The sequence below is a fragment of the Anomaloglossus baeobatrachus genome, chromosome 8 (assembly GCF_048569485.1).
Source record: "Anomaloglossus baeobatrachus isolate aAnoBae1 chromosome 8, aAnoBae1.hap1, whole genome shotgun sequence".
In the NCBI taxonomy this organism is placed as follows: Eukaryota; Metazoa; Chordata; class Amphibia; order Anura; family Aromobatidae; genus Anomaloglossus; species Anomaloglossus baeobatrachus.
This window is the reverse complement of record NC_134360.1, coordinates 260,956,886-260,971,295: the sequence shown is the minus strand read 5'-3', so window position 1 is coordinate 260,971,295 and position 14,410 is coordinate 260,956,886. Positions and strand designations below refer to the sequence as shown.

At 54.3% G+C, this 14,410-nt stretch overlaps 1 protein-coding gene across 1 annotated transcript in view; it reads right to left on the bottom strand.

Moving 5' to 3' along the window:
- LAMC1 (laminin subunit gamma 1) overlaps positions 1-14,410 on the bottom strand; it is a 205,181-nt gene that overhangs the window by 100,938 nt on the left and 89,833 nt on the right. The window contains exon 2 of the mRNA XM_075320608.1: positions 61-365. Coding sequence (XP_075176723.1) covers positions 61-365 — 305 coding nt within the window. The remainder of the gene's footprint in view (positions 1-60; positions 366-14,410) is intronic.

The following is a 14,410-nucleotide window of genomic DNA, read 5'->3' as shown; positions in this document are numbered from 1 at the left end:
GGAAATGGAAACCAAATCTAGCATGTACGCCAGGAATACATCCGCATTTGGCTCATGTACCTGCAAGACGGGACTGTTGTCAAAGTTGTAAGCGCTCGGTCTGCCCTCGAGAGTAGAGAAGGCGACATTGCCGCCCGTTAGCGGCGAGATATCGCTGAATTCATCGGTGCATTGAGCCTGCTGCTCGTCCTCTCCGGTGCGGATGAAGCCTCGGTTGAATTTATGGTAGGTGTTCTCGCAGGAGCCACTGTAGTACTGGTAGGGGATCCACGGACCGTCCTCTTGTGTGCGCTTGTATAGGGCAAAGCTCTCTGGGCGGCTGGTATGAAACTTTAATCGTACGTAAGTGATGTCAAAAGCCTTCCCTATAAGATAAAGAGAAATAACGATGATTGGTGACGGGTGGGGAGGGAAGCTCCAGCAGAGAACATTACAAGATGCTACAACATACAAGGCATCGCGGATAATGAAGCCAGCGCGCAGAGGACGACAGACACCGACACCTCGCTAGATCCGAAGGCAAGACAATGAGTAAAGGAAGAAGAATGCGAGAAAACATGAAATAAAAGAAGCCAGAGGAACAAATGAAAGATGAGCGCTGCAGACAGTGAGAACCGCTGCGCACCCACGCAATTATTCCACAGAACATCTGGAACAAGAGTCCGGCACGAAGGTTCCCAGGGCGAGGAGCGCAGCTGCAGACCAGCTGCTCCATTGTCAGGCCGGCCATCCCACTGCGGGGAGCAATCTACTGCCACTAGCGCCTTCTCTTCCGAAATGCAAGCATCTTTGGATAAAAATCATTTATTCCTGGTTCTATAATGAGTTACCTGAGCATCCATCAGTGAGCTCATTCTGCTGTTCTAAGGGGAAAATCTGTAACTTTTAAGCCACACTCAGCTTATTTATGACAAGGTTGAATGTAGTAAAATAGAGAACCTGTAAAAGCCAAACTGTGCAAAATGTGTAATGAAACCCAACTGCAAAAAGGACTTTTAGCTCCAAATTTGTGCATTTAAGTAAAATAAATAAAAAACTGGTTCCCTAAAATAGACAGTCCCTTTAAGCTGGGGTCAAAATATGGTGGGAGCAGAAGGAAAATCTGTGCTGAAAACAATAGGAACACGCTGCAGAAATATTACACGGGAAACCTGGAATGTGTCATGTGACCGCTCTTACGTAACATACACAAGTGAAGACGCCGATATCTCTAAGAGGAACCTGGTGCCCCATGACTCAAAGGACGGCCGCCCCACATTAGATTTCAGGGGCTCCCGATGTGGCCGACTCCGCACGGTGCAGTTTTACTACATTCATGAGGCGGAGCCCTATGTAATGAGGCTTATATTCCATTTACTGGACGCAACTTCTCTGATCGTGCGGCAGAAATCTGCAATACTCGGACATGCGGCAGACAGCTGCAATACTCGGACATGCGGCAGACAGCTGCAATACTCGGACATGCGGCAGACAGCTGCAATACTCGGACATGCGGCAGACAGCTGCAATACTCGGACATGCGGCAGACAGCTGCAATACTCGGACATGCGGCAGACAGCTGCAATACTCGTACATGCGGCAGACCTCTGCAACACTCGGACATGCGGCAGACCTCTGCAACACTCGTACATGCGGCAGACCTCTGCAACACTCGGACATGCGGCAGACCTCTGCAACACTCGGACATGCGGCAGACCTCTGCAACACTCGGACATGCGGCAGACCTCTGCAACACTCGGACATGCGGCAGACCTCTGCAACACTCGGACATGCGGCAGACAGCTGCAATACTCGTACATGCGGCAGACCTCTGCAACACTCGGACATGCGGCAGACATCTGCAACACTCGGACATGCGGCAGACAGCTGCAACACTCGGACATGCGGCAGACAGCTGCAACACTCGGACATGCGGCAGACAGCTGCAATACTCGGACATGCGGCAGACAGCTGCAATACTCGGACATGCGGCAGACAGCTGCAATACTCGGACATGCGGCAGACAGCTGCAATACTCGGACATGCGGCAGACAGCTGCAATACTCGGACATGCGGCAGACAGCTGCAATACTCGGACATGCGGCAGAAATCTGCAATACTCGTACATGCGGCAGACATCTGCAATACTCGTACATGCGGCAGACAGCTGCAATACTAGTACATGCGGCAGACAGCTGCAACTCTCGTACATGCGGCAGACCGCTGCAATACTCGTACATGCGGCAGACAGCTGCAATACTCGTACATGCGGCAGACCTCTGCAATACTCGTACATGCGGCAGACCTCTGCAATACTCGTACATGCGGCAGACCTCTGCAATACTCGCACATGCGGCAGACCTCTGCAACACTCGCACATGCGGCAGACCTCTGCAATACTCGCACATGCGGCAGACCTCTGCAATACTCGCACATGCGGCAGACCTCTGCAATACTCGCACGTGCGGCAGACCTCTGCAATACTCGTACGTGCGGCAGACCTCTGCAATACTCGTACGTGCGGCAGACCTCTGCAACACTCGGACGTGCGGCAGACATCTGCAATACTCGTACATGCGGCAGAAATCTGCAATACTCGTACATGCGGCAGACCTCTGCAATACACGCACATGCGGCAGACCTCTGCAATACACGTACATGCGGCAGACATCTGCAACACTCGTACATGTGGCAGCCCTCTGCAATACACGTACATGCGGCAGACATCTGCAATACTCGTACATGCGGCAGACATCTGCAACACTCGTACATGCGGCAGACATCTGCAACACTCGTACATGTGGCAGCCCTCTGCAATACTCGCACATGCGGCAGACCTCTGCAATACTCGTACATGCGGCAGAAATCTGCAATACTCGTACATGCGGCAGACCTCTGCAATACTCGGACATGCGGCAGACCTCTGCAATACTCGGACATGCGGCAGACCTCTGCAATACTCGGACATGCGGCAGACCTCTGCAATACTCGGACATGCGGCAGACCTCTGCAATACTCGGACATGCGGCAGACCTCTGCAATACTCGGACATGCGGCAGACAGCTGCAATACTCGGACATGCGGCAGAAATCTGCAATACTCGGACATGCGGCAGAAATCTGCAATACTCGGACATGCGGCAGACATCTGCAATACTCGGACATGCGGCAGACCTCTGCAATACTCGGACATGCGGCAGACCTCTGCAATACTCGGACATGCGGCAGACCTCTGCAATACTCGGACATGCGGCAGACAGCTGCAATACTCGGACATGCGGCAGAAATCTGCAATACTCGTACATGCGGCAGAAATCTGCAATACTCGTACATGCGGCAGACATCTGCAATACTCGGACATGCGGCAGACAGCTGCAATACTCGGACATGCGGCAGACAGCTGCAATACTCGGACATGCGGCAGACAGCTGCAATACTCGGACATGCGGCAGACAGCTGCAATACTCGGACATGCGGCAGACAGCTGCAATACTCGGACATGCGGCAGACAGCTGCAATACTCGGACATGCGGCAGACAGCTGCAATACTCGGACATGCGGCAGAAATCTGCAATACTCGTACATGCGGCAGAAATCTGCAATACTCGTACATGCGGCAGACATCTGCAATACTCGGACATGCGGCAGACAGCTGCAATACTCGGACATGCGGCAGACAGCTGCAATACTCGGACATGCGGCAGACAGCTGCAATACTCGGACATGCGGCAGACAGCTGCACTTTCTAAAGTAAAAGAAAAAAACCAAAACACTGTTTTGCGTAATGGGAAGTTTTTGCAAATCACTGGGAAAAAAAACTAACCAAAAACGTCACATATAATACACAAACTGGTAGAAGGGTCCGACACAGTCAGGAAGAAATTAACTTCGGCTTTTTTTTCCATCAGTCTTGATCCAGGGTCCTCCGTAGAACGGTGCACCACATTCATTAAGAGGAGTGTGCAACATGTACACACTGCATCAGCCCCACCCCCGATCAGCCCCACCCCCGATCAGCCCCACCCCCGATCAGCCCCACCCCCGATCAGCCCCATCTGTTCTCGCCTAGCTTCGCCTTCACTTAGTACAAAGTTGGCAGAGTGGGTGTTGCACAAAACACGTGTGACTTTCTACCTCCAGTTTTCGGAATGTTGGATGATTAATTTCTTCCATAGGTGTTATAAGAAAAAATAAATAAATGTTGGTGTAAATTGCATCATTGATGGTCCTTGTTGTCGTACATTTGGGTCCGGCCGTTGTATCCGTCATTTTATCATTTTGGTGTTTTTTTTCTGCTAAAGGCAACAAAATCTGCATCGGACTTTCAGAACAGCCTTATCCTGATGGTTATGATTCTGGCTGCAAATTCTGGCCCAAGCACAGGTTTTAGGACACAAAGTAAGTGTCTACCAGGCATCTATGGAGGTCCTAGTAGACGGACAATCCGCATATATTGGAGAAAGAAAACCCCCTCCTCAGACGCGGCACTCCCCTACTCTGCATGGCAGGTTTGCTGGATCCTCTTCTGATGACAGACAAGCGCTCCATCAGCCCGGGTCTACACGGATGTAGCAGAGCTGTCTGCGTCATGGCATGTTTTTCCAATCTGGAGAAAGCTGGGTGATTATCTGAACAGAAACTGGTGTGACATCTATAGGAGATTTCACCTGGAAATAATATAGCTCAGAGCCTGATGGACAGGGAGAGGTCAGTAATTCCAAGTTTTTGGGGAATTTGGATAAAAATAATGCTTTGTAAAGCATGTGGCCGTGGTCCCTGGATGGGACGAGGCGCCTGACAAAGCGGCCGGTCACTTGCTCCGCGCAGGTATGGTGCAGTAGCACAAATGTCACAGCAAACAATCTCCAGGATGTGTCTAAACAAAATTCCATCCACTCCACTGAGCCGAGAAGAGGGAGAAGGAACGAGGCAGGTGCCGAGGAGCCGCAGAGGCTGGGAAAGTGCGGGATGGAAGGAACGAGGCAGGTGCTGAGGAGGGGGAGAAGCTGGGAAAGTGCGGGATGGAAGGAGCGAGGCAGGTGCCAAGGAGGGGGAGAAGCTGGGAAAGTGCGGGATGGAAGGAGCGAGGCAGGTGCTGAGGAGGGGGAGAAGGAACGAGGCAGGTGCTGAGGAGGGGGAGAAGCTGGGAAAGTGCGGGATGGAAGGAACGAGGCAGGTGCTGAGGAGGGGGAGAAGCTGGGAAAGTGCGGGATGGAAGGAACGAGGCAGGTGCTGAGGAGGGGGAGAAGGAACGAGGCAGGTGCTGAGGAGGGGGAGAAGCTGGGAAAGTGCGGGATGGAAGGAACGAGGCAGGTGCTGAGGAGGGGGAGAAGCTGGGAAAGTGCGGGATGGAAGGAGCGAGGCAGGTGCCAAGGAGGGGGAGAAGCTGGGAAAGTGCGGGATGGAAGGAGCGAGGCAGGTGCCAAGGAGCCGCAGAGGCTGGGAAAGTGCGGGATGGAAGGAACGAGGCAGGTGCTGAGGAGGGGGAGAAGCTGGGAAAGTGCGGGATGGAAGGAGCGAGGCAGGTGCCAAGGAGGGGGAGAAGCTGGGAAAGTGCGGGATGGAAGGAGCGAGGCAGGTGCTGAGGAGCCGCAGAGGCTGGGAAAGTGCGGGATGGAAGGAGCGAGGCAGGTGCCGAGGAGGGGGAGAAGCTGGGAAAGTGCGGGATGGAAGGAATGAGGCAGGTGCCAAGGAGGGGGAGAAGCTGGGAAAGTGCGGGATGGAAGGAACGAGGCAGGTGCTGAGGAGCCGCAGAGGCTGGGAAAGTGCGGGATGGAAGGAGCGAGGCAGGTGCTGAGGAGCCGCAGAGGCTGGGAAAGTGCGGGATGGAAGGAGCGAGGCAGGTGCCGAGGAGGGGGAGAAGCTGGGAAAGTGCGGGATGGAAGGAATGAGGCAGGTGCCAAGGAGGGGGAGAAGCTGGGAAAGTGCGGGATGGAAGGAACGAGGCAGGTGCTGAGGAGCCGCAGAGGCTGGGAAAGTGCAGGATGGAAGGAACGAGGCAGGTGCTGAGGAGCCGCAGAGGCTGGGAAAGTGCAGGATGGAAGGAACGAGGCAGGTGCCGAGGAGCCGCAGAGGCTGGGAAAGTGCGGGATGGAAGGAGCGAGGCAGGTGCTGAGGAGCCGGCAGAGGCTGGGAAAGTGCGGGATGGAAGGAATGAGGCAGGTGCCGAGGAGCCGGCAGAGGCTGGGAAAGTGCGGGATGGAAGGAGCGAGGCAGGTGCTGAGGAGCCGGCAGAGGCTGGGAAAGTGCGGGATGGAAGGAATGAGGCAGGTGCCGAGGAGCCGGCAGAGGCTGGGAAAGTGCGGGATGGAAGGAGCGAGGCAGGTGCTGAGGAGGGGGAGAAGGAGCGAGGCAGGTGCTGAGGAGGGGGAGAAGGAGCGAGGCAGGTGCTGAGGAGGAAGAGAAGGAGCGAGGCAGGTGCTGAGGAGCCGGCAGAGGCTGGGAAAGTGCGGGATGGAAGGAGCGAGGCAGGTGCTGAGGAGGGGGAGAAGGAGCGAGGCAGGTGCTGAGGAGGGGGAGAAGGAACGAGGCAGGTGCTGAGGAGGGGGAGAAGGAACGAGGCAGGTGCTGAGGAGGGGGAGAAGGAACGAGGCAGGTGCTGAGGAGCCGGCAGAGGCTGGGAAAGTGCGGGATGGAAGGAACAAGTCTTGGAAAATCCATACTGCAACGTGCTCACCGCTCGGAAATACGATGCAACAGATCCAGCAATCTGTCCGTACGCCTCCATCATTGTTATCCGAAACCAAGTGATTCTACAGACCGCGCAGGGTATACACGCAGAACACGCAAGGTATCCACACAGACCGCGCAGGGTATCCACACAGACCGCGCAGGGTATCCACACAGACCGCGCAGGGTATCCACACAGACCGCGCAGGGTATCCACACAGACCGCGCAGGGTACACGGAGACGGCAGGGCCTGGATTTACAATGTTTAATCAGGACCTGACACATAAACCTGCAGCACGGTAGGATTTAGCACATCTCATGCACTCGCCGCACAGAATATCTGCAGCACATGGTCCTCGGCTGCGGATTTACCATTTACAGGATATCCGTTTATGTAGCGAGTGATTCCATGGACGTCACCAGTGTCAGATAAATCTGCTCCATTACCGCAGCCAAAACCACCGCCGAATATCACAGGAATCTTCCGCAGACACAGTCTGCAGAGGACGGCGCCGTTCAACGCTTATCCACACTATGGCCTCCCTCCTATATGCGGCTTTGCTGGATAATAAATGCGGCCATGCCGGTAACTCCAGCTAAATCTGAATGTGAATGGTGCCAGATCCAAATACAACAAACAGAACACGAGATCGAGATCCAGGGGACAGGACCCGAGATCCAGGGGACAGGACCCGAGATCCAGGGGACAGGACCCGAGATCCAGGGGACAGGACCCGAGATCCAGGGGACAGGACCCGAAAGAAGGAACCAGCGATGACCACAGCGATCACCATCCATAACCCATCAGTGTGTCCTCCCGAGAAACTCCCTCACACAACATGTGAAAAGTAATGTCCAGTACATCAGTGACCGCTACACAACCCCCAATAATTAAGGTTGGGGTTTAAAATCTCATCAAAATAAACTGAAATTTACAGTGATGCAAATTAGGTAAAAAGGCATTGTGCACCCTCACTTTTATTGTTCATTTGCTTTCTAAACGTAGGGTTAAGAAATAGTGATGACCGGGCACTACCATGCTCGGGTGCTCAGTACTGGTAACTAGTGATGAGCGGGCACTACCATGCTCGGGTGCTCGGTACTGGTAACTAGTGATGAGCGAGCACTACCATGCTCGGGTGCTCAGTACTGGTAACTAGTGATGAGCGGGCACTACCATGCTCAGGTGCTCAGTACTGGTAAGTAGTGATGAGCGGGCACTACCATGCTCAGGAGCTCAGTACTGGTAACTAGTGATGAGCGGGCACTACCATGCTCGGGTGCTCAGTACTGGTAACTAGTGATGAGCGGGCACTACCATGCTCGGGTGCTCAGTACTGGTAACTAGTGATGAGCGGGCACTACCATGCTCGGGTGCTCAGTACTGGTAACTAGTGATGAGCGGGCACTACCATGCTCGGGTGCTCAGTACTGGTAACTAGTGATGAGCGGGCATTACCATGCTCGGGTGCTCGGTACTGGTAACTAGTGATGAGCGGGCACTACCATGCTCGGGTGCTCAGTACTGGTAACTAGTGATGAGCGGGCACTACCATGCTCGGGTGCTCGGTACTGGTAACTAGTGATGAGCGGACACTACCATGCTCGGGTGCTCAGTACTGGTAACTAGTGATGAGCGGGCACTACCATGCTCGGGTGCTCAGTACTAGTAACTAGTGATGAGCGGGCACTACCATGCTCTGGTGCTCAGTACTGGTAACTAGTGATGAGCAGGCACTACCATGCTCAGGTGCTCTGTACTGGTAACTAGTGATGAGCGGGCACTACCATGCTCAGGTGCTCTGTACTGGTAACTAGTGATGAGCGGGCACTACCATGCTCGGGTGCTCGGTACTGGTAACTAGTGATGAGCGGACACTACCATGCTCGGGTGCTCAGTACTGGTAACTAGTGATGAGCGGGCACTACCATGCTCGGGTGCTCAGTACTGGTAACTAGTGATGAGCGGGCACTACCATGCTCGGGTGCTCAGTACTGGTAACTAGCGATGAGCGGGCACTACCATGCTCGGTACTGGTAACTAGCGATGAGCGGGCACTACCATGCTCGGGTGCTCGGTACTGGTAACTAGCGATGAGCGGGCACTACCATGCTCCGGTGCTCAGTACTGGTAACTAGTGATGAGTGGCCACTACCATGCTCAGGTGCTCAGTACTGGTAACTAGTGATGAGCGGGCACTACCATGCTCAGGTGCTCTGTACTGGTAACTAGTGATGAGCGGGCACTACCATGCTCGGGTGCTCGGTACTGGTAACTAGTGATGAGCGGACACTACCATGCTCGGGTGCTCAGTACTGGTAACTAGTGATGAGCGGGCACTACCATGCTCGGGTGCTCAGTACTGGTAACTAGTGATGAGCGGGCACTACCATGCTCGGGTGCTCAGTACTGGTAACTAGTGATGAGCGGGCACTACCATGCTCGGTACTGGTAACTAGCGATGAGCGGGCACTACCATGCTCGGGTGCTCGGTACTGGTAACTAGCGATGAGCGGGCACTACCATGCTCAGGTGCTCAGTACTGGTAACTAGCGATGAGTGGCCACTACCATGCTCAGGTGCTCTGTACTGGTAACTAGTGATGAGCGGGCACTACCATGCTCGGGTGCTCAGTACTGGTAACTAGTGATGAGCGGGCACTACCATGCTCGGGTACTCAGTACTGGTAACTAGTGATGAGCGGGCACTACCATGCTCGGGTACTCAGTACTGGTAACTAGTGATGAGCAGACACTACCATGCTCGGGTACTCAGTACTGGTAACTAGTGATGAGCAGACACTACCATGCTCGGGTACTCAGTACTGGTAACTAGCGATGAGCGGGCACTACCATGCTCCGGTGCTCAGTACTGGTAACTAGCGATGAGTGGCCACTACCATGCTCAGGTGCTCAGTACTGGTAACTAGTGATGAGCGGGCACTACCATGCTCGGGTGCTCAGTACTGGTAACTAGTGATGAGCGGGCACTACCATGCTCGGGTGCTCGGTACTGGTAACTAGTGATGAGCGGGCACTACCATGCTCGGGTGCTCGGTACTGGTAACTAGTGATGAGCGGACACTACCATGCTCAGGTGCTCGGTACTGGTAACTAGTGATGAGCGGGCACTACCATGCACAGGTGCTCGGTACTGGTAACTAGTGATGAGCGAGCACTACCATGCTCGGGTGCTCTGTACTGGTAACTAGTGATGAGTGGGCACTACCATGCTCGGGTGCTCAGTACTGGTAACTAGTGATGAGCGGGCACTACCGTGCTCTGGTGCTCAGTACTGGTAACTAGTGATGAGCGGGCACTACCATGCTCGGGTGCTCGGTACTGGTAACTAGTGATGAGCGGGCACTACCATGCTCGGGTGCTCGGTACTGGTAACTAGTGATGAGCGGACACTACCATGCTCAGGTGCTCGGTACTGGTAACTAGTGATGAGCGGGCACTACCATGCACAGGTGCTCTGTACTGGTAACTAGTGATGAGCGGGCACTACCATGCTCGGGTGCTCAGTACTGGTAACTAGTGATGAGCGGGCACTACCATGTTCAGGTGCTCTGTACTGGTAACTAGTGATGAGCGGGCACTACCATGTTCAGGTGCTCTGTACTGGTAACTAGTGATGAGCGGGCACTACCATGCTCGGGTGCTCAGTACTGGTATCTAGTAATGAGCGGGCACTACCATGCTCGGGTGCTCAGTACTGGTAAGTAGTGATGAGCGGGCACTACCATGCTCAGGAGCTCAGTACTGGTAACTAGTGATGAGCGGGCACTACCATGCTCAGGTGCTCAGTACTGGTAAGTAGTGATGAGCGGGCACTACCATGCTCAGGAGCTCAGTACTGGTAACTAGTGATGAGTGGGCACTACCATGCTCGGGTGCTCAGTACTGGTAACTAGTGATGAGCGAGCACTACCATGCTCGGGTGCTCAGTACTGGTAACTAGTGATGAGCGAGCACTACCATGCTCGGGTGCTCAGTACTGGTAACTAGTGATGAGTGGGCACTACCATGCTCGGGTGCTCAGTACTGGTAACTAGTGATGAGTGGGCACTACCATGCTCGGGTGCTCAGTACTGGTAACTAGTGATGAGTGGGCACTACCATGCTCGGGTGCGCGGTACTTGTAATGAGTAGTCGGACAGGCGTGATTCATGTACTGAATATAGTGGGAGTCAATGGGGAACTCCTGAAGATCTCCAGGAAAAATGTTCCAGTTCCCCGGTGACTTCCATTACAGTCGGCAGTTGAGTTGCGTCCCTCTGCGCGCTCTGAGACCCGATCATGGTGGTGCGCGCTCTGAGACCCGATCATGGTGGTGCGCGCTCTGAGACCCGATCATGGTGGTACGCTCTGAGACCCGATCACGGTGGTGCGCGCTCTGAGACCCGATCACGGTGGTGCGCGCTCTGAGACCCGATCACGGTGGTGCGCGCTCTGAGACCCGATCACGGTGGTGCGCGCTCTGAGACCCGATCACGGTGGTGCGCGCTCTGAGACCCGATCACGGTGGTGCGCGCTCTGAGACCCGATCACGGTGGTGCGCGCTCTGAGACCCGATCACGGTGGTGCGCGCTCTGAGACCAGATCACGGTGGTGCGCGCTCTGAGACCAGATCACGGTGGTGCGCGCTCTGAGACCCGATCACGGTGGTGCGCGCTCTGAGACCCGATCACGGTGGTGCGCGCTCTGAGACCCGATCACGGTGGTGCGCGCTCTGAGACCCGATCACGGTGGTGCGCGCTCTGAGACCCGATCACGGTGGTGCGCGCTCTGAGACCCGATCACGGTGGTGCGCGCTCTGAGACCAGATCACGGTGGTGCGCACTCATCACTATTAAGGAAATTTCTATATGGTTTTCCTTAAACACGTTCTACCATCTTTAGCTGCACAGGGTCTGTCCGTGCATGATCTAGCAGAGTGTTCTGCAAAAAAAAAACAAAAACGCTCCAAATCCATCAGTCCTCCGGGATCTGACGGATCTCTGCTCTCCGGGATCTGACGGATCTCTGCTCTCCGGGATCTGACGGATCTCTGCTCTCCGGGATCTGACGGATCTCTGCTCTCCGGGATCTGACGGATCTCTGCTCTCCGGGATCTGACGGATCTCTGCTCTCCGGGATCTGACGGATCTCTGCTCTCCGGGATCTGACGGATCTCTGCTCTCCGGGATCTGACGGATCTCTGCTCTCCGGGATCTGACGGATCTCTGCTCTCCGGGATCTGACGGATCTCTGCTCTCCGGGATCTGACGGATCTCTGCTCTCCGGGATCTGACGGATCTCTGCTCTCCGGGATCTGACGGATCTCTGCTCTCTGACTATAGCTTTCACGTAGGCTCAGTCTAGAAAGAAACGGCCGATCCAGGAGATGACACGATCTGACAGTTACCTGCATTCTGTGAGTCAGACCGAGCCGAGGACGGTACATAATCCGCAGGAATCTCCGGAAGGAGCCGGGCAGCAGAGCGGTCACTACGCAGGGTGTAGACACCGCCGGCACCGCATGAGGAGACACTCGTCTCAGGATGTGCTATTTCCAGAATCTGACAACAGCCGGCTCCTCACATCTACGTCATGGCCCCTACACCCCTATTTTCTGCAGCTCGCAGCTTGTAAAGTCTCCCGAGCCACAGAAGAGACAGCCCTATGGAAGACACAGCCCCGCGGCAGACACGGCCCCGCGGCAGACACGGCCCCGCGGCAGATATCCTGCTGCCGCATGTGGAAAGAATGCATTATGGTGTGGATAAAAGTGGGAAAGTCTGTAGCCACTGGCGTGGCTTGGTGGCTAGCATGGTGGCTCGGTGGCTAGCCTGGTGGCTCGGTGGTTAGCCTGGTGGCTCGGTGGTTAGCCTGGTGGCTCGGTGGTTAGCCTGGTGGCTCGGTGGTTAGCCTGGTGGCTAGCCTGGTGGCTCGGTGGTTAGCCTGTTGGCTAGCATGGTGGCTCGGTGGTTAGCCTGTTGGCTAGCCTGGTGGCTCGGTGGTTAGCACTGTTGCAGTGCAGCTCTGGGGTCCTTGGTCTTTCATGACTTGTACCATATTTATTACATGTTGTAGACATTTCTCCCCCTCCCCCATGCTAGATTCACACAGCTCGGCCAAAATGGAAGGGGGCTTCACCACCACAGCCATGGCCTGGGGCATACATACACCGCAAGCTATACTCCAGTCTCCAACAGGAGTAAGATTTGTGGCAAAGCACAAGACACTCAGCGGCTCCAGATTCATTAAGGGGGAGTCTAATCAGCAAGTTTTTGCTATGTTATCTGAGGGCAGCACAAATGTAGTGGCTGAGACCCTGATTCCAGGGATGTATCACTTACCGGGCTGCTTGGTGCATTGCTACAATCGGCATTTTCTCTGTTGTAGATGTAGCCATGGTCAGAAAACTGCTCTGTAAAACTCCGCCCACAATCCTGACAGTTTCCTGCGTACACGGTCAGAAAGCAGCCAATCAGTGGTGGGGGCGGGGTTACACAGATTAGCCTGACTGCTGGTCACGTGACACCTAGTCCTGCAGTGATAATCTTCTGCTGATAAACACTCATTATATGTAAACTGCAGCACACAGCCTAAGAAGTGACACATCCCTGGAATCCGGCTCTCAATGGCTACATTATGCTGCTGTCAGATTAAATAGCAAAAACCTGCAAAAACTAAGCAGCCAATGAACACATTGCAAAACCGCGTGAGCTTTGCACATCCATTGTTGAGCTGCGGTGTCACCATTAATGCAATCCAGATGATTAATAAGTGCACCCTGCAGCATCTGGACGTGCAGGGATGAAAAGAATCAACTTCCAGGAAAACAAATACATCACATTATTGTTCTTAGTCATTATCTGAAGAGGAGCAGATCCCAGGATGACCGCAACCACCCTGCGGACTATCAGTGGCCGATGTTACCAAGTGTTCATCAGTGATCACAATATCCGGCCGGAGAGCAGGCGTCAGAGCGTCCATGTCTGGTGAGCGGCAACAGATGTAGCACCCGCATCACGGTGAAAAGATCAGCTGCTTAAAGTGCAAAAAGACTGTCCAAACCAAGCACAGTGCACTCGTCTGGTGGCCCAGTGCACTCGTCTGGTGGCCCAGTGCACTCGTCTGGTGGCCCAGTGGTCCTTACACTTGTCTTCCATCTCCACCTCCTCTGAGGTGTTCATCAAGGAGGAGAGGTGGATGTAGATGGACATTGAGTAGCTGCTCTGAACTACACGGGCCACGGCAAGGGTACACCGAGCGCCAGTGCCTGGTATGAGTGTTGTAATTATCCCGTCTGTTTGTTGCTGGGGTTTGGGTGATGTCCGTTCTAGTCTGTCCCCTTGGGAGGTGGGTGCGGAGGAGTATATTATCATCAGGGCCAAGACAGGCGATACGGAGAGCTTGGGGGCTCAGACCTCACTACCTTAAAGCGTACCTCTAAGTTGAGGGTAAGCCTGAGGTACCCCCCTAGCTTGAGGGTAAGCGCAGGGACCCCACTTCCAGCCACCCCTTCCTTTCCGGTCATGTGAGTTGTGACATCTATTCCTTGCCTATTGGCAGCTAATCATGAAGTCACAAAGCATAAAGGCTGTCATTAAAGTTGGAGGAGGCGGGGAATAGAGCTGGAGTGACAGAGGCTTCAGATCTACAAAAAGCTCGTCAGACTTATTTGAAAACCAATTAAGACACTTTTTTTTTAACGGCGGAAAGGACCGGCCATGTAAAAGGTATCGCTAGTCGTCTTTGAAAGATCTACAAA